At 50.3% G+C, this 19,324-nt stretch overlaps 7 protein-coding genes across 7 annotated transcripts; 3 read left to right on the top strand and 4 right to left on the bottom strand.

The window, feature by feature from the left end:
* Positions 1–721: 721 nt before the first annotated feature.
* Positions 722–1,557, bottom strand: MIND_01096800 (uncharacterized protein; the record flags this gene model as incomplete). Its single annotated transcript, XM_037367537.1, has 4 exons — positions 722–808; positions 866–1,250; positions 1,315–1,389; positions 1,442–1,557. The coding sequence occupies 4 exons, from the start codon at positions 1,555–1,557 to the stop codon at positions 722–724; spliced, it is 663 nt and encodes a 220-aa protein (XP_037216931.1).
* Positions 1,558–1,804: 247 nt separating this feature from the next.
* Positions 1,805–2,482, bottom strand: MIND_01096700 (uncharacterized protein; the record flags this gene model as incomplete). The annotated part of the gene is made up of 1 exon (XM_037367536.1): positions 1,805–2,482. The coding sequence occupies one exon, from the start codon at positions 2,480–2,482 to the stop codon at positions 1,805–1,807; it is 678 nt and encodes a 225-aa protein (XP_037216930.1).
* Positions 2,483–2,658: 176 nt separating this feature from the next.
* MIND_01096600 (uncharacterized protein) lies at positions 2,659–5,135 on the top strand (the record flags this gene model as incomplete). Its single annotated transcript, XM_037367535.1, has 16 exons — positions 2,659–2,927; positions 2,977–3,079; positions 3,126–3,204; positions 3,257–3,484; positions 3,532–3,636; positions 3,680–3,800; positions 3,851–3,910; positions 3,959–4,049; positions 4,103–4,246; positions 4,299–4,391; positions 4,438–4,526; positions 4,576–4,584; positions 4,635–4,648; positions 4,694–4,837; positions 4,885–4,933; positions 4,979–5,135. 16 exons carry the CDS (start codon positions 2,659–2,661, stop codon positions 5,133–5,135), a joined length of 1,755 nt encoding a protein of 584 aa, XP_037216929.1.
* A 609-nt stretch (positions 5,136–5,744) lies between these two features.
* On the top strand, positions 5,745–7,849 carry MIND_01096500 (uncharacterized protein; the record flags this gene model as incomplete). The annotated part of the gene is made up of 10 exons (XM_037367534.1): positions 5,745–5,789; positions 5,873–6,197; positions 6,247–6,324; positions 6,376–6,604; positions 6,653–6,676; positions 6,726–6,803; positions 6,851–7,013; positions 7,060–7,169; positions 7,217–7,351; positions 7,405–7,849. 10 exons carry the CDS (start codon positions 5,745–5,747, stop codon positions 7,847–7,849), a joined length of 1,632 nt encoding a protein of 543 aa, XP_037216928.1.
* Positions 7,850–7,928: 79 nt separating this feature from the next.
* On the bottom strand, positions 7,929–9,515 carry MIND_01096400 (Isovaleryl-CoA dehydrogenase; the record flags this gene model as incomplete). The annotated part of the gene is made up of 8 exons (XM_037367533.1): positions 7,929–8,047; positions 8,099–8,287; positions 8,325–8,422; positions 8,470–8,480; positions 8,527–8,606; positions 8,654–8,850; positions 8,898–9,252; positions 9,296–9,515. 8 exons carry the CDS (start codon positions 9,513–9,515, stop codon positions 7,929–7,931), a joined length of 1,269 nt encoding a protein of 422 aa, XP_037216927.1.
* A 2,830-nt stretch (positions 9,516–12,345) lies between these two features.
* Positions 12,346–13,518, top strand: MIND_01096300 (F-box domain-containing protein; the record flags this gene model as incomplete). Its single annotated transcript, XM_037367532.1, has 1 exon — positions 12,346–13,518. One exon carries the CDS (start codon positions 12,346–12,348, stop codon positions 13,516–13,518), a length of 1,173 nt encoding a protein of 390 aa, XP_037216926.1.
* A 2,645-nt stretch (positions 13,519–16,163) lies between these two features.
* On the bottom strand, positions 16,164–17,521 carry MIND_01096200 (NAD-P-binding protein; the record flags this gene model as incomplete). Its single annotated transcript, XM_037367531.1, has 10 exons — positions 16,164–16,250; positions 16,298–16,321; positions 16,364–16,396; positions 16,443–16,573; positions 16,622–16,670; positions 16,723–16,886; positions 16,937–17,059; positions 17,110–17,201; positions 17,259–17,323; positions 17,375–17,521. 10 exons carry the CDS (start codon positions 17,519–17,521, stop codon positions 16,164–16,166), a joined length of 915 nt encoding a protein of 304 aa, XP_037216925.1.
* Between the last annotated feature and the right edge of the window lie 1,803 nt (positions 17,522–19,324).

Raw genomic sequence — 19,324 nt, 5'->3', positions numbered from 1 at the left:
GCGCCACTGGAAAGAATGTCGGGGTATGAGACCAGTGCAAGAGCTCATGGACCGTTGTCACACGGTCCATCTGGACACGTCCATGGATCTGTTACATGTCTAGTAAGGGCCCTAGAATACAGCTGATTGCAGGAGCAGTTGTTTGCAAGTGTTGTTGTGCCATAAGAGTTAACGCTGGTGCAAGAGCATTTGGTGGAGCCTCTCGACCATATATGGAAAAAATTTGGAGCCTTCAGACACGTATCGGCTGCCTTCATGATGCGCATCCGCGTGAACGCGTGAAATTACAACTTGGGCTAGGACAGTCATTGAGCTATAGATAGAGGCTTGAAGAATCGATAACACACACCTGGATGGGTCTCCCTACGGTGCATGCGTTTGCAAGTCGAACAAGTTTACGATGCCAGATGTGGCGGTCAGATCTTGAATTTAGTGAGAACTTTGGTGGGAAATTTCCGTTTGGTTGCAGATCTTGGTAGGGTCGAGGTCGAAGAGGTCAGTTGTGAAAGCCTCAGACAGTTCGCGATGGCCAGAAGCAGCTTCAAGCAGGCTGCCGCTTTCGCGAGCCTCTTATGCCGTTGTTGGCGATAGGCCAACAAGCCAAAATTTACGATGCGCATCTATTATATCTAATGGTGAGAACAGTTGAGGGGAGAAAAATATGCGGTTGAATGCAGGAGGTGATAATGCGGGTGTACGTAGAGAAAGTGCTAGTGCGTCACTAGTTTTCCGGTGAAGGCGTCGGGTCGCCCCAGTTCCAACATATTTCGTCCAGCGGTTGTATGTCAGATGGGGACGGTACCTGTGCCTTACAAGTGTCGTTCAAATTTAGCTGATGGGAAAGTAATCCAAAGATGTTACTCACTGAGGACGCATCTGAAAATGTTTCTGCATTTCTGGTACTCGGCGTTGGGGAGCCAAAAGCGCGATGCCTTGGTCGGCCTATTCTTTGGGGCACAGTCGGTTCAGGTTTGACCAATCGGACATTGAAGACAGGCTCTCGTGGCTGCTCTGGGTCGCGTGCAATAGAGACTTCCCGCGAGTGCGAGTCCGAAACGTTTCGTGGTTTATCGGTTGGGAGTGCTTCCGACCTCAATTCAACCGTCAACGGCTCGCGGACGTCATATGTGGGGTGAAAAGGTTCCGGACGACCAGTAGAAAGGGAAACTGAGCGGGAGAGCGATGATTTGGGCGTTATTATGCGGTTGTGAAGGTTGAAAGGGATTTGGGAGGTGAGGTTGACCATTTTCCTGTGACACCAAACTTTTTAGCCGACTGGAAATGAACGCCGTTCGGCAGACCCATAACACATACCTCTCCTTCGCGCGAACGATGGTAACCAGTCGTTCTTGCATTCTTTGATGGTCTGTGTACTCGACACTGGGACTTCTATGTGGCAGTGGGTGGTTAGATTTTCTCGTCTTGAATAACAAAGACTCACGGTGTAGCATCGATGTTGGACGGGATGAGACGCGAGTGTTCGTCAATCTGGTCATCAGCCTTAGCGCTGTCGCCGTCGTGGCCACAGCAGCAGAAGAGGGAGAAGAAGGAAGACATGCGTTGGCGGTGTGGTACCCCATCACGGTGTTTACTTCGGCATTACGTACGCGCCAATTTCGAGACCTCATCGAGATTTTCGGTGGGCTTCATGTTGGCTATGGACAGTGACCACAGAGCCTCAGCGAGATCATGGAGGCTCGAGGCGCGACTCGTTTTCAAGAGATCATCGTCGTGAGAAGCAAGCAAACACTCCACTGCAAATTATCGGTAAAACATCGCTCAACGGTACTCTCCTCAGCAGAAATCAGCCCCAGCTAACTTTGACTAGCTTCATACGAATGTGGTATTCCTCAAGAGCATTCACCCATTCCATTTCCAACCATTGCCTATCATTCTCCTGCCATCCCAACTCAACCATTTCCTGAAGTTGCAACGTCGTCAACACAAGGTCTCCGAGAGCACAAGTGGTTTTTGTGGAACTTAAAAGCCCTCCCATAATGCACTCCGCTGCTAAGGAATGATGCAGTATCTTCCACCCGTTTTCACGGCTCGAACTTCCCTTGACCCAGAACTTTTCTGCCTTTTCTAGGTCACGGCGAGCTCGTTCATCGATCCACGCCCTCATTGCCTCCAACGACACCAGTTTCCGTCTTTCCTTGTTGAGCGGTGCACCTTTTTCCGGGACAGGATGCAAGACGGTGTCGGAATCGGGGTCAAGCAGACAACAAACAGTCTCGATAAGACTTCCTGCCTCTACCTGAGCCCGGAATTGGGTTTCGGTGACGACAGTCATGTCGTAGTTGCCTTTGTGCTGGCTCTTTTGGAGGGTAGCATGGGACGAAGGAGCTTCAACAACCACAAGAATGTCGAAGTCGCTTTTCGGTGTTTCCGTACCCCAAAGACGAGAACCAACGAGATAGATGCTGTTTACGGTGCTACCGTTAGGAAGCTGCAAAGCACGCAGGATAGCCTGAGCGTTCATCGCAAATAGATGTCGAGAAACGTTGGTGAGTCATCCGTGAGTTCGGTCCCGACCTCCACAAGCTTATGTATGACGAGCAGAAAGATCTTGACAATAACGAAAAGGAAGGAAATGGATTCCGCATTGCCACACGCATGGTGTACATCCACTAGGCATTGCTATTTTTGGCCACTTCGATGATTTCGCGTGACGTCATTCCTGCGTCGCATTACAGCTTGGAAAAACACTCTGGTCTTCTCTTCCACCCAACCATGATGGCCCTGCCGCCCATTCTCAACCCATGGACGACCATCAAAGCTATCTGGCGCCTTTGCTATATCTTCGTTCAATACATCGTCGTCGCCATATTCAAGCCACCACCTCCGAAACACGCAGACCCGCTACCAAACCCATATGGACGAGTCGCGGTCATCGGTGCTGGCCTAACTGGCGTGTCTTCTGCTGCGTGCGCTCCTTTCATTTCCTGCAGACCCCCACACTGAATTGTCCTGTAGACATTGCATTGCCCATAATTTCGAAGTCGTGTTATTTGAAGCTGGATCACGGTCCTCGCTCGGTGGAATATGGGCTCACGAGAACTCGACGAGTGGGCTACAGGTTAGTAGCAGCTCTCCCGGTCCGTTGTGTCAACTCACGCGACTAGCTTAACTCCCATCTATACCGTTTTCATCCTGCCGTTGTCTGGCGCAATGCCTTTCCACTGAGAGATGAAATTCTCAGTGGTGCGTGATTCGGCAGCTTTCGCATACAATTTAGCTGAAACGCGTAATTTAGAGATCGCTAGAGTCTGGGAAGAATACAAGCTGGAATCCAGGACGCGGTTTGAGACTCGTGTCACCTCCGTCAAACGAGCAGACGATGACCAGTTTGGCCGACACCAATGGCTCATCAACAACGGCGAGGAGGGGCCTTTTAGTGCAGTCATCGTCAACATTGGGACATGTGGGAAGCCGAAGTGGATTCATCTTGATGGTATGCCGAAGGACAAAGGGGAACAAACAGGCGTGTTGCATTCTACTCGATCTCGACTATCTAATCATAACTGGTAGAAGACTCGGATAACCCAACCGAAAACAATGGCAGCGTTTTCAAGAAACCTATTGTTCACTCTTCAGAACTAGATTCAGATGCTGTGTCTGAGGAAGCTATTAAAGGTCAGCCTTCGCATGAGCGAAAATCAAACTCATGGTCGCATAGGAAAGCGAGTGGTGGTCATTGGTAGCGGTGCAAGTGGAGTGGAAGCTGTTGAAGCTGCTATCCAGCGCGGTGCTGGAGGCGTCGTTATGATTGCGAGAACGGACAAATGGATCATTCCTAGGTGGGTGCCTCACGATCTCAAGAAGGCATTTTGATTTCATCATTTGTTAGAAACATCTTCTTCGATACTTTCCTTGCTTGTCAACCATTTGGTCGGGAAATGCCTCTCAGGTGAGCTTTTTGATTGGCTTGTCGCGTCACCTTAGACTTTCTGGATAGTTTCCTTTGGGAAGCCTTTCTCAAACAATGGCAATATTACGGCGTCAAGGACCTTGTTCCTATGGACAGTGGTCTATTTGAGGGTACTCCAGTTTGTTAATTTTTCTCAGTCGAAATTTCATCGACTCACGTCCTCAATTCTAGGTTGTAAACGATGCGTTCTTGGGTCATGTCCGTTCTGGCGCATGTCGATATATCCATGGAGACCCTGTCCGGCTCACTGAACAAGGCGTACATGTCAATGTCAGAGAACGCGGAACGAAGCTTGATGACAAAGGTAGAAAAGAGGTCGGTTTGTTTGTTGCCCATCTAATCTCATTCTAATATTTCTCCAACACAGACTATCAGCGCCGATTTGATTGTGCTAGCCACTGGATATGAGAAGCCAAGCATCGATTTTCTTCCAGACGAGCTATTCCCTGAGGGTTATCAGGTTTGTAGACGTTTTGCTCGATATTGCGGTGTTCACGAGAGCTTAGCGCCCGGATTTGTATCTCCAAAACTTCTCCACCGAAGACTGGAGCGTGTTGTTGACCAACTCGGCTTACATGAGCGCGATTGGCACAGTGTAGGTTTCAACTCTCGTGGACTAGCGCGTAACTGAAAAAAGCTTACAGTGGACATTTGTATGTTATTTCTTCGCTCGTTTGCGGCCATAGACTGACGTCAACAACAGCCATATAGGGATATGTAAGGGTTTCTGTGACTCTTCATGAACGTTTCTGACCGATTTAGACACCCGGATCTTGCTCACGCTTCTTCTCGACCCGAACACGCGTCCGATACCGAAAGACATGAAGCTTTGGGTTGACTTGATCAGCTTCCTCAAGCGCGGGGCGAAGGGTGGTCCTCTCGGATTCTTCACATACGCTGAACTCAGTGCGTTATGGCGCGAACCAAAGCACCATCTCACTCTTGCTTTCCAGCTATTTGGTTATTTATGTTTCACTTATTCCGTCCGGATCGTTTGCGCTGGTGTGTGTTTTTGCTGGCGTCAATATCACCGAATAACGTCATCAGGCTGTTCTTCATCATGTTTGGATGGGGCATCCATGGCGATCTGAAGGAGCGGAAGCGCATCAAGAAAACGCTTACAGTCAAGGCTAGCAAGCATGGGGAACCGGCCCCAAAATCCGATGGTGGGAAGAGGAAGATTAGAAGGGAGAAAGGCCACTGAGAGAGGATGGACTAATAATAGTTGCAGTTTGCGCTAGACTATCAATAGAATTCGTCGCGATCACATGAGGCGCGTGTTTAATCGTTGTCATTTCTTCAATTGGAAAGAAGTGTTGAGTCGTGTAGTCCTCGCCCCAAGAATGTTGTGGATCCTGCTAATGGCATACTGCCATTGACACCTATCGATATCGATCCGTTGCAAGGCTTCGAGTTTTCAAGTTTAGAAGCTGCTGCTCAGGTAAACTTGTTGATGAAGAGTCCAAAAAGTCTAAGATACCTAGGGTCGGATAGCACCCGGGCCGGCCCCGGCACTTATTAGCCTGGACTGCGAGGATATCATGCCAGTGGGTGGAAAGTGGTCGACGGTTCAACACCGGCGGTTGGAAACTTGCGGTCCTGGTTTCTCTCTCATGGACCTTGAATATGGACATCCTTATGCCGACTTACCAGGTCGGTTTTGTATAGAGCAACAGCGGCGAACGCTCCAAGTCTAGCGACATCAGTCTTCTTTAAATCCCGTCATCAATGTGGCAAGTCTACCGATGCCAATACGGGCATATAAAAGGCTGACAAAGTGCTTTGGGGTGGGTATCGATTCGTGGCTCTCGCCATGACCCCCCAACCGCCCATCGCCGCTGCAGTCGTCTTGGGCTTGGTGCGTGAGCCTTGGATCAACATTGCCATCACAAGCTGACTAATTCTCTCTCTCTCTCTCTTCTCTCTTTTATTTCCTCCCAGCTCAACCATGTCTATTTCAATCGTTTTGAGCCACAAAACGTCAACGTCTCATTCTTGGCCATTATCGTGCAGCCACTAGCGCTAACACTGGCCTTCAACGCCCTTTCCGCAGCCAACGTATTGACAACAACGTCAGCTTTCCTCGCAACGCTCACACTTTCCATTGGCGTGTATCGTCTCTCTCCGTGGCACCCGCTCGCACATATACCCGGTCCAACATTGGCCAAGATCAGCAAGTGGTGGTCCGTACGACTTGTGCTCAGTGGAGAACAACACCGAGTGTTCAAAGCTCTCCACGACCAATATGGCGATTTTGTCCGCGTCGGTGAGCTTCCCTTGACTTGATTGACTTGGCTGGTGACGGTGCTTCTTAGGCCCCAATGAGGTTTCAGTGATTCATGTCGAAGCAATCAAGTCGGTGTTTGGCACCGGAGGCTTTCCCAAGGGCCAATGTGAGTCCTTCTTGATGAACAGCAGTTGCCATTGTTGATATGCCTTCCCAGACTACGAGCCTCGCGTGGACCCCGTTCATGGTACACGTAGTCTGCTTACATCTCGCGGTGATGCCCATGCAAACCGACGGCGCATTTGGAACCGCGGAATGAGCTCTGAATCGCTTCGGGATTTCGAGCTCATCTTGGAGAAACGCCTCAGGCAACTGCTGGAACATTTCGACAAGTTCGCTTCTACTAAAAGCGAAATTGACATGGCAGCTTGGTTTAGCTATCTCATGCGAGTACTCTGATTGCCCCCTCATATGCAGCTTATTGATTTGGTTAGGTTCGATTTTATGGGCGACATGGCGTGAGCCTAATCAGTTTTAAACAACTCTGCTCTGACTGGCCATATATAGCTTCGGTGGTGGGTTCGAAATGCTTCGCGATGGTAAAGACAACGAAGGGTATTGGACTTTGATAAAAGATGGCGCCAAGTGAGTCGTTTGGCCTCGACAAAAGCCAAATGCCGATGGTTTTGTAGGACTATCGCGGTTCTTTCTCAACTTCCTTGGCTTGCGCCTGCGCTCTACAAAATTCCGATGCTCACGCGGAATACCAAACGGTTACGTCGTTTCGGTGCTGCATGCGCCGTTAACCGGGCAAAATCCGGTCCCAAGCTGAATAAGGACTTATGGTTTCATCTTGTACAACATATCCTGAATCACTTCAACGAAGGCTAACCTAACCTAGATGGACGAGGAAGGACATGAAAAGAAACGACCAACCATGGCAGATGTCATAGGTGATGGAGTATTGGCCATTATCGCTGGGTCGGATACTTCTTCAGTCGCCCTGAGCAGGTGTGTGTTCTTCCTGTCCGGCTGCTACCAACTGATGACTTGCATAGCTTCATTTGGTGTCTGCTAAGCAATCCAGATGTCTTTGCGCGGGTTCAGGCTGAGGTCGATGCCGTCTACCCCGACCCAGATTCCGTCTTTGACTCTTTGAAACACGGAGAATTGCGATATCTTACAGCCTGCTTGTGCGTTCAGCTACAATTATTTTCTCCCATACTCTAACCACGACTTATTCAAGTAACGAGGCCCTGCGCCTCTTCCCTCCCGTCCCCACTGGCGGTCCACGCCAAATCCCCCCCGGTGCCGTGGGAGTCGTCGCCGGGAAAATAATCCCAGAGAACACACAAGTTTACGTGCCCGCATATGCTGTCCACCGCAACCCCCGCCATTTCTTCCCAAATCCAGACAAGTTCGATCCTGACCGCTGGCTCCGCGGGGGCTCATCCAACGAAGTGCTTGACCACCTGGCATTTATTCCCTTTTCCTACGGCGCGGCAAATTGCGTAGGGAAAGGTTTGGCATGGCGCGAGATGCTGATGGTCGCGAGTGCCCTGCTGAAGCGGTATGAACTCCGGTTCGGGGCCGGAATGGAGGAGAATGGGAGCTGGGTGGATGCTTTGGACGATGCATTCGTGACGAGCGTTGGGGGCAAGTTGCTGGTTCAATTGTCGCCCCGGGCGTGAATTTGTGGTTATGGACGCGATCACGTGCCTGATTCTTCTTAACTTATTTTGTTGTTCTTGCTCAAATGTGATACAATTTTCAATCGCTTAGCAGCTCCTGGTTAAACTCCCTCCCAATTAGCATCCGCCGAATCTCCTGAGTGCCCGCGCCGACAGCATATAGTCTCGAATCGCGCACTATGCGACCCATGGGGTAGTCTAAGAATGGGTCGGGTCAGCTATACTAAACTTTGACGATGCGGCGCTGACCGTTAATATACCCATTCCCACCCAAGCACTGCTGCCCGTCAATAGCGACTTCGATGGCCTTTTCGGTCGAGTATAGTATCGCTCCCGCGCAGTCGCGTCTGCTGAGTTTACCTTGGTCACATGCCCGCGCAACGGCGTAGACATACGACCGGCTGGCGTTGAGCTTGGTGTACATGTCGGCAATTTTACCTGGATGAAGTCAGGAATGAAAGAGGGCCAGAACTACACCAGCCTTGCATCAGCTGGAATGTCCCGATGGGCTGCCCGAATTGCTTTCGCTCGTGGACGTACTCGACAGCAAAGTCGAATGCGGCTTGCATAAGTCTGAATCGCGTGATGAGAGGAGAACGATCCGAGGCGAAGATGAATACCCTAATGGACCCTGAAAGAAGCTCCATTGGTAGTCAATTATAAGGAGAAAAACGCACCCCACTAAGCACAAGCCGCTCCAAGTCGAGCCCGGACATGAGCACACCCGCGCCTTTGTTGGTTTTTCCCAGTACATTCTCTGTCGAGTGTCAAACAGTGCTTGTTGCCAGAGTGCAAGCTCTGTACCGTCTGGAACGAAACAATCCTCGAACACGAGCTCGCACGTGTCGCTGCCTCGCATCCCGAACTTGTCGAGCTTGGGACTGGTGGAAAAGCCCTTGAAACCGCGCTCGATGAGGAAAGCAGTGATTCCTTTTGAATGTTTCTCTGGCGCTGTCTTGGCATATACCACCAGTGTCGACGCAGAGGGTCCGTTTGTTATCCTTTTCCTCATCAGAAGCGTTGCATAAAGTAGTAGAAAAAAATGCACCAGAATTTATTCCCCGTCAGACTCCACCCACCGTCGACCTTGGTGGCCCTTAGCTGCATGCTGACGACATCGCTCCCGCTCCCCGGTTCGCTCATGGCCAGACTCCCGACGTGCTCGCCACTGATCAGAGCTGGGAGGTATTTCTCTTTCTGCGCTTCCGTGCCATGACGATGGATCTGGTTCACGCAAAGATTGGAGTGCGCGCCATAGGATAGCGCGACAGAGCCAGACGCGTGGGAAAGGGGCCTCCATAGCAAGCGTGTGTTGCAGATAGCCCAGCCCCAACCCGCCGTATTTGGGGGAGACGGTGATCCCAAGTAGACCCATGTCGCCCATCTTCCGCCAAAGGTCCTACCTACACGTCAGGCAATAACCCTGTTTGGTTTTGGAGGGTAGACATACCGAAGGAAAGGTGTTTGTCTTGTCAATTTCTGCTGCTCTCGGTGCGACCTCCTTGGCTGCGAATTCTGTTACAGCGGTTCGGAACTCGGCTTCTTCATTGGTGAGCCCAGCGATGTCTGTGTTGTAGAATGACGCCATAGAGCGCTGTGAGATTATCTTGGGGTTCCGCGCGCCAGCGCGACGGGACAGAGCTCCAACGCGTAGTAGACTGGTCATGGTTTGAGGCAAAGAGATTGTGGGGTCCGGATCATGGCTGTCAAGCCGGAATCAGATGCGGAATCAACGCATCAGAAGGCACTGCAACTAAGTACTGTGCTAGGGTTAGGGCTAGAGCAACGAGCATTCAACTCTAATAATGGACACATATATGAATCTGAGCCGCATCGATTGTTGTATGTACCGTGTCATTTGCCGCTATTCATCGCCAGGATTCAAAGTAGCGATTGACAGACGTTTATTCCAAGAGGTGCTCGTATTTCCACGTCCCCGTAGCTAACGCCGACGTTGGCAGTCCTTCTGCTGAGTGTCACTGCCCAGCTTATAAGGGCCAATCTGAATCACAAGGGAATATAAGTATAGACCCCCCAATAGAACCAGAACAAGCCTACATTCCCTGTAGCCGTCTTACGCTCCTAGCACAGACGGACATCAAAAACTGGTTCAAAAGCGGTAGTTCCCGATCTGGGCAGACGCATAAGCCATTGACGGTCCTGCAACCTAGGAAAGTCAAAGCACAACCTACGTCTGACGCGTATAAAAACGCGCAAACAATGCACAGATCACTCTCCCATCCTCCCCTACAACTCAACTCGACCTCCTCCTCCGACTAAGATGGCGACTTGGTATCCAGACGGGTATAATCCTTCTCAGCAGCGAATTTATTACCCACCTGGCCCACCACCTCTCAGTGCCGCTTACACAAGTGGAAGTGGCACGACAAATTCGAAGCGCTACCAAGCATACCCGGCAACGATGCAGACTCCGACGAATAGCTCGGCCACGCCACGAACGGATGGTGGCCAGGGTGGCCAGGGTGTTGGCACGACGAGTGCAGCGCTTCGAGCCCTCCCTCGTAAAAAGAACACCACCAAATCTCAAACTTCCCCGAAAGCACAGATGCGGCTGCCCGCACCAATTGACCTCGTTGAAGGAGTTGACTATTTTATGGCAAGTACACCGTCCGTTCAAGTCCGATTTAGTCCTGGTGTTGATATGGCTGCTAGATCGGAGACACCGTTCGCATTCGTCGATGGAGCCCACCTACCAATAGCTTCACAGAGTGGACTACAGGTCAAGTAATACGTCCAGTGATCATGGAGAATGAGGTGCCACCTATGGAGTATTAATAGTTGGAGATTAATAACCGCTCATAGGACGGTACCCAACACCGCACATACCTCGTTGCTTACGCGGACCCTCGAAACGGACAGCACAGCGAGAAGCACTTTTCGCCACAGCACCACGAAATTGCCCCGTTAGACGTCAATAACACGCTGGATTCCGAGACCTCAAGCAAAAGGCCAAAAGCGCACAAGATGAAAGCCACGATGCCGAGTCGGATATTCGCGCCAATCCTCATGCAAAGCTCGACTGGGAGTGTGTTCGTTTACACGCCGTGTCTTGTTCTGGTAAGCGTATTAGTTATCTTGCTGAAAGGTTTTACATTTTTAAACCCACCTCAGGAGGAATCCACATCTTCGGTCCATGTAAGAGTCCTACTGGGTCCAGCGGCCAACCGAGACATCACACTCAACACTGCAACCTTGTCGGTGAACAACGCTCTTGAATACACGCCGGAGAATGCCCAGATGTTGAGAAAACAGGGTTTCAATGTCGAAGGATGAAGGGCTCTACTAGCAGATCACTTGAGAATGGAGTCAGGAATATGAATATATAAAGTAATTTTACAGTACCTGTTCATCTATGAAGGCACATGAAGCCATTTCCCAACAAGTGGTGGACGACTGGGGGAAGAGAAGAAACTGGTGATGCGATCAATTGTGTGCCATTTCTTGCTTCAGACCCTCCAACAGCAATTTACAGCTGTAACTGGCGGAAGCTAAATTCGACTCTTACAGACAGAAAACTTCAAGTCGAGCCAATGTGAACCATCGTGCTGATGTGACTTTGCCTCTTGCACTCAACTGCCATCTCCAAGCGTCAGCATGTCCAGACCTCCACCACCGTTGCCAGTATCTCAAACCAAGAATGTTATCTCCATTAACGCACTCGGCAAGCCACGATAGGTTTTTCCCTGTTTCGACCCTCCCCAACGAAATTGTGTCAGAAATCTTCCTTGATTCTCCCAGCTTATCCGCCTACCCTTCTCTCATCGGTGACGACTCCCCGATAAAATCTACTCAAAATCTGTAGTCCTTGGCACCAAATCGCCCATTCGACACCGAAGCTATGGCGAGCCACGTCGTTATTCACTCGTGACGAATTCCCTGAACTGCACCTCTCTTTGGTGGCACTGTTCTCGCACTCTTCCTATTTATATCCATATGGGGGCCTGCACATACGCAGCTGGAGTGGTCGAGACGTATACCTATCGTCCAGTCTTCAGCGCTTCAGCAGCGAAAGACGATGCATGATTGACCGACCTGCTTACCCTGTTCCGAGTACCAGTGCTGCAACGCTTTGGTATATCAGAATCCCCTTTCTTTCCTCTAGTCGACTTGGAATCGAATATAAACCTAACATGCTCATCGAGGCGTTTGGGTGCAGGTTAGAGGAACTGTGTATTGTTTCCTCGAGCGATATACTTGTCACTGACGAATACGAAGGCCGGGGTAGTATACTAGGTGCTCGGATTTGTTTTACTAATAGTTGTCCTGGTGAGGACTGGGGTCGTGGGATGGTCTAAACATTCAGTCAGTACCACAAACCAAATATATCCGCTCGAGTGATGCCTGATCGGCCTGGCGCCACAAAAGTGTGTTTTGACTTGTGTCATGAATGTCGACCGTCCACGAGGCTCCGTACCTCATGTACTACAGACTCTCTCAACGGTGTCGACACGAAACTTGAACCACGGGCTTTGACGATGACCACAGAGTTAGAATCAAGTTCCGGGACGAGTGAAAACTTTACACCGACAATTGTTGCGTTTGATGGTCTGAGGCTATCCGAGTCTGTCCCACCACCGCCTAGCTCTTCGATTCTCACTCTGCCCACCGAAATCGTTGCCGAGATTTTCTCGCAGTACCTTCCACCATATCCCATTTGTCCACCACTGCTCGGCGACCAGTCGCCTACAACGCTTACACAAATATGCAAGCTATGGCGTGAAATCGCAATTACCACCCCGATGTTGTGGCGGGCCATCGGGGTATTTCTTTCGGGGAAAACCCATGTCCCCCAACTAGATCTCAAAATGGCGCGAGTCTGGTTGGAGAGGTCGCAGAATACGGCACTCTCACTTTTACTGGGCGACCATAGAATATCAAACCGGCCCGGGGCCGCTCTCCGCGAAGAGGCACTACTTCTATTTTGCTCTCAAACTGCACGTTGGCAGCACGTTGCGCTGGAAATTCCTGGTGATGAAGAATGGAATATCCAGCAGCTCGTCCAAGGACCAATGCCATTTCTATGTGACCTCGAAGTCCGATTTGTGGGCAACACATACATAGACGTGCTTATTGGTCAACTCCATGCTCCGAATCTCTTCACAGCTTTCCTTGATCTTTGCAACCTGCGATTCGTCTGTGCGCAAATCATACATGACTTGCTGCCTTGGAGTCAACTGACAATGTTATACCTCTCCTACACAGACATCGACTCCGCTGTTGACATCCTTGGCCAGACACCCAATCTCGTCGCGTGTGTGTTGCGCTTCTCAGAGGAGTCTCGGGAGGACAAAGCTTCCTGGCCCGGGGCCATCCGAAAATTCTCATTTCCCCGGCTGGAGACGTTAATTACCAGCGCCAGCTTTTCAGCCTCCGACCAAGTATACGACCTCTTGAGTGCATTCCGTGCCCCAGCTCTTCGGAGATTCTCCATTGATGAAGACATGATTGCGTGGCCTGACGACGTATTCTCACCGCTTCCCGCCATCATCTGCTCAATGGGGTGTGAATTGGACCGATTGTGTATCCTCAATACTGCTTCGCCGCTCGGCAGTTACGTTGAAGCGCTGCCTGGAGTAGCACAGATTGAACTGAACGAGGGTACCAATGATGTTAGTGTATGGGGAAGTTGGGATTTGTTCAGATCGTGAGTGTACAACTCTTCTTCATTATTAGATCTGACAGTCACAAATCCTTAGAAATCAATGGCACGGTTGAGTTTTCTAGTCAGTCAATAGAAGCAACTTGTATACTTATGATTTGTTCAGTGGGTATTAGATAAAACACTAAGATAATATAACACTTGCAAGACGGGTGGGCAACGGTTTGGCATTGACATTACCGGGGAGAAATAAAATCTTGTCGTAACTCATAAGCCATAAATGTGAGAAGTGAACTCTGGTAAGGCCTTGCTATTTCAGCCAAAAAGAAGGAAAAAAAAAAAGGAAATTAAATGAAAATGACAAAAGGAACAACCCCACTCTCACCCGCCCATGAATCCAAGACGGTGGAAGGTATTGCCCACTGGAAATGCCACTGTCCGTCAGAAGGATCGAACCGCAAGCCACCTTTGCTGTGACTTACACTTGTGACATTGGCATCTGACGCTAATAACCCGTGCGTCAAGATGCCGGCATGATGATGCTTCCTCTGCCCCATCTGTCGTGACCGCTGACAGCCGGTGACAGGTGCTTCTGCTTTTGCTTCTTGCCTTCAACGACCATGGCCCCCAACAACGAGGTATACGACGTTGTTCGACTTTGGCGCGACAACCAACTCCAATCGCTCGAGCCTATACTTCTCCCACCAAGCCAAGCTCAACCTGTGGACGATGCAGTTGGCGACCTCGCGATTCTCTCGCCAAGCGAGCTGCTAGCCAAGTCTGGGGCTGGCCGTGTTCATACCAAACTTGCCCTCCTTTCATCCATGGCGTCAGTGGTGCCATCCTCTCATTGGCCACAGCTTCCACTCAAGGTCTTTCCCCTTCCGTCATCATCCTATATTGTTGGCTCATTGAAGTCGACGGTAGTCCATTTTCCACATTCTCTTGCATGACGAATTCGTCGAAACATTGGCATATCGGTTCAAAATACAGCAAGTAGTTGGGCGAGATGATGTCGGGGACCTGGACCTGCTCTACTATCTCGTTGCAGCCGTTTGGAAGCTTCAAGACCACAATCGAGTTGCGGCGCAGTCTTTGGTGAATGTCTTTTTTGGCGAGCTGCTGGACGACGTCAAAGAGCTGTTCGATGACCCATTCCCCCTCATTCAAACTTCTCGGTGAGTTACTCCAACCTGTAATTCCCGCCGTCTGTTGATGGCTGCAGGTTGTTTACTAGAGATGGTGCACAAAAGGACGTGCGCTATGTCCTAGATAGTCTCGTCTTATCTGCTGAAGGCTGGGTGTGTACACCGAATTGAGCAAGTCCTTTATGATACTGATCTCAGTTCAGACACGATTGGAATTGCTTGCATTCTCGTTCGCTTGCGCTCCTGTGATTGGTACGGGCTGACATTTTGTTTCAGCGATAATTTCAATCGGTACGGCAAGTCTATCGCACCAAACATCCATTCGACGCCACGAAGTAGCAAATCGAGTCGCCCAAAGAAAAGTCGCAGGTCGACGTATTCAAAACCAGGTCGTTTCAATGGTGCTCTACCAACACGCCTCCCAGTGTGTTGCTGTGCGTCCGCCGATAAACATCGTTCAGACCTCTCCTCCTCGGCAGCCTTGCTACTCCGAGGTGAGTTGACTCAACCGTCTTGACCTCCTCCATGTTCATTTTGATTAGGGAATTTGAATCTTCAATTCTATATTCAGAAAGTCATCAAATCATTCCTAGCGCCTCCTCCCGACTGTCCAGTGCATGAAAGTCCAACCTGGTTCAAAGCATTCTCACTCAATTGCACTGACCTCGCGTTCGACTGGAAGAGTTCGCCACACTGGGAAATGCTACTTGCTCTCGGCCGTCAAGTTCTCGGAGCAGTTGTCTCTGCAGTTGTGTTTGAGCAGCGCCTCCAACTAGAGACCCCTTCATTGGATCCCAATGTCAGTGAATCAACCATTCAATGGCGCGATAATCACCTGAGTGTTTAGATCGTCATCGTGGCTCTCATGTCCGACACCACACTGAAAGCGATCCTCAACAAAGCTGGCATGTGCCCCACAAGATTCAACGTTTCGCCTTCAGCGGCTGCCAAGGCGTTCAAGATTTATCTTGGAACCGTTTACTTGACTGGGTCAAGACCATTCTCTGCCATTCATCAATCCTTCGAGCGACTGCTTACTCCGCTCATCGACGATATCAAGGAGAAATACAAGTCTCTGGAAGGTCAAGTCGGAGGAGGGGTACAACTGCCGTTGGGTGAGCTCTGACATGTGCTTGACTTGGACTCTATCGCGTTGTTTGCCTAGAGAGCTCGTTTTGTAATCTTCACTACCTGTACTTTTGCTCCAAATGTAGACTGATGTGCTTTTCAAATCGAACAAGGGCACGACGGGTACTGGGTGGTTCTGTGAAAGTTGGTGGACCAATCCCGGCAAGAATGATCACTCTGGTCTTCCTGGCCACTTAGAGAAGTCAACTGCTCAAGTTATACCTGGCTCGAGCATTGAGTAAAACCAGAACACTCCTCCAATGACTAGCCGCCCTGCCGCCAAGTGAAAAAATAAAGTTGGTTCAAAGTTTTGTCCAACCGTCGCACGTTGAATCGGGAAAAGCGCTAAACACAAGGATTTGTCGGACCATCTACTAGCATTTGTCATGTCTCTCTACCGCCGAAGTGTTTTCCCAGCTCAGACACTGCAATAACCACCGTCCACTCGAATCTCTGAGCCCGTCATGAACTTGGAGGCGTCGCTGCACAAGTACACTATCGCTCCCTACAAAGCAGTCAGCACGACGAATAGACTGGAAACATGGAGCATACAGCAAGATCTTCTGGGTTTCCGAGCTGCGCAGTTCAGTAATACGCGACAATAGATTGAATACTCACCCTTCCCATGGGCGTCAGGCTCTCCCATGTTTTCTATGCTCGTATCAGCATGTGTTTGCTTGAAGAGAAAAGTGGTTACTTTGAGCTCCGTGTCGTGGGACAGGACCGTTTTCAGCAGCTTCGTTTGCATGTAACCGGGACTGAGGACGTTGACGCGCACGCCCTGCTTGGCCCATTCGACGGCCAGACTTGACGCCATGTGCTTGACCGCTGAAAAAAAGCTGCAGAGTGGGGTTGGGCAGATGACATGGCACGGACCGGCTTTCGATGCGTTGTATGGCGTTTGCAGCTGGGGAACGTTGACGATCTAGGAGAAAGGAATGAGCACACAGTCAAGTTAGCTGTCAAGAACGACAAACATTGGCACTCATGCTGGCGATGAGCACCACTGCCCCGCCTCCTTGCGGAATCATGGCTTTTGCGGCTTCCCGGGCAGTGAAGAACGCGCCATGCACGTTGATGTCGTAGAGGCGCTTCAAGCGGTCGACTGGGTAATCAAAGGCAGAGTGGTTGTGCACGATACCTACCAACGCGTGTTGATATGGGAATTCTAGAAGAGAAAAATAAACGAACCAGCAGACGCGACGACAGCGTCCACCCGCCCGAAAGTCTTGAGCGTGTCTGCAAAGGCATTTTGCACTGAGACTTCAGAGGACACGTCGCACTCGATTCCGACAGCGTTGAGTTCCGTGTCACCTGTTGAAGCAATAGTTACCTCTTCGTATTAAACAACCTAGATGACCAACCATTGAACTCTTTCGCGTATGTCTTGAGCTCCTCCGCACTGGCTCGGGCATCCGCCTCCACGAGATCAAGGACTGCGAGTGAGGTGCAACCCCTGAATAAGCAGAGTTAGCTCAGTGATCGGCGGTTCGAAATGGACTATAGGACTGACGAGGAGACGAAGGCACGACAAAACTCGTAGCCCAGACCCCGGGCTGCGCCAGTCACCAGACATACCTACGAACCATTTGAGCCGTTGTTCAAACCAACCGACAAGGTCAAGAGCACCTTGCCCTCCATTGAGAACATTGGCAAGGGTTTGGCGCCGGCTGTGGTTGTACTGAGGAGTCTTCCGGGCACGCCTACCGCGGCCCCAAAGCGACCACGAGTGGTGGAAGGGAGTGCGACCCGGGCTAAAACACGAAGAGTCGCCATAGAACGCGTGGAAGTTCAAGGCTTGCAAGTGTGGGATAAGAATTAGGATCGGCGTTCGGAAGACGGCCCGGTATACTCATCGCCTTGCCGCCATTATTTCTCCTCCATTTTAACCATTTCCCATTCTCCTTCACCTCCCCCACCGTTATTCGACGTTCGAGGCGGACATGCCGCTTGTGAAAGGCTGTCGTGGTCGAATAGTAGGGCGTCAGCACAAGCGCAGACGATCGGGATGTGGGGCAAAAGGAAGTGGCACGAGCTACTTATGACATCAACTCAAAATATTTCGTTCCTTCTACCATTCTGAGTTGGATGTACAATCTGGACCAGTGGAAAGCGCTGGATCAAAGGGTATGATTTTGGAAAGATTACGGCTTGAGCATTGTCTTTCTTTCTTTCAAGTTCGATTGCATTACTGATATGCCTCAAACATCCGTGCCGCCACCATATATGCGGTTCAAGTTTTCCTTGAGACCAACGTGACAGGTTTCTTTCACCCCGTCTTGTCGTCTGCCGCCACTGAGTTATGTCAACCACAAACGACACAACGTCTATGCTCTACGGCGGATACTTCGCCGTCTATTTGGGCCCTCTTTGGGGGTTTACATACTCCGGTGAGCGTCTACCAAAGTATGACCTCTTTCTTCTCATAGTTTGAACAGTGAAGCCTGGAAAGCGTACACTAAGAGCCCCATTTCCTCAATAGATTGACAACTCTGAAGAGAGACCTCGACAGTTGACGCATCCAGTCCCGTATTCCCCACCTGGGTCGTTGTAGAGCGGCTTAGGTGGTCCGAGTCGGAGGCATGTGGCGTTAATATGAACGGGAGGTGGACATCAGTCTACCTGTTTTGAATCGGCTCTCGAGTCGGACGAGATTCAATCAGGCAACCTGCTCACAGGCAAATAAGACCTGTTTGTTCAGTGACCTCCGCTGGGTTATGTCAACAACGAACGGCACATGGAGAGCCACAACGTCTATGCTCCACGGCGGATCCTTCGCCGTTTATTTGGTTTGGGTTTACATACTCCGGTGAGTGTCAACCAAAGTACGACCTCTTTCTTCTCATAGTTTTAACAGTGAAGCCGGAAAGCGTACACGAAGAGCCCCATTTCCTCAATAGATTGACAACTCTGAAGAGAGACCTCGACAGTTGACGCATCCAGTCCCGTATTCCCCACCTGGGTCGTTGTAGAGCGGCTTAGGTGGTCCGAGTCGGAGGCATGTGGCGTTAATATGAACGGGAGGTGGACATCAGTCTACCTGTTTTGAATCGGCTCTCGAGTCGGACGAGATTCAATCAGGCAACCTGCTCACAGGCAAATAAGACCTGTTTGTTCAGTGACCTCCGCTGGGTTATGTCAACAACGAACGGCACATGGAGAGCCACAACGTCCATGCTCCACGGCGGATCTTTCGCCGTCTATTTGGGCCCTCCTTTTGATGATTTCAGGTTTAACTTCGGTGAGCGCCAGCCAAATTACTACTTCTCCGTTTTGCAAGGCACGGCAATTTTGTACTGAAACTACCTCGCACTCGATTCCGACAGCGTCGAGTTCCGTGTCACCTGTTGAAGCAATAGTTATCTCTTTTTGTATTAAACAACCTAGATGAACTCTTTCGCGTATGTCTTGAGCAGGGATAAGAATTGGGATCGGCGTTCGGAAAACGGCCCGGTCGTGCCGACTATTCCTTGAGTCAATAATCTTTGGGTTCCGCAATATAGAAACATAAGGAGAGAGATACAGAGTCATATGTACTGTTACTAAAGGGTATCCAAGCAATGCGAATTGTAACCTAGT

Source organism: Mycena indigotica (genome assembly GCF_014461135.1).
Source record: "Mycena indigotica strain 171206Taipei chromosome Unknown Mind.scaff0009, whole genome shotgun sequence".
NCBI lineage: Eukaryota > Fungi > Basidiomycota > Agaricomycetes > Agaricales > Mycenaceae > Mycena > Mycena indigotica.
This window is presented reverse-complemented; position numbering and strand designations above follow the sequence as displayed.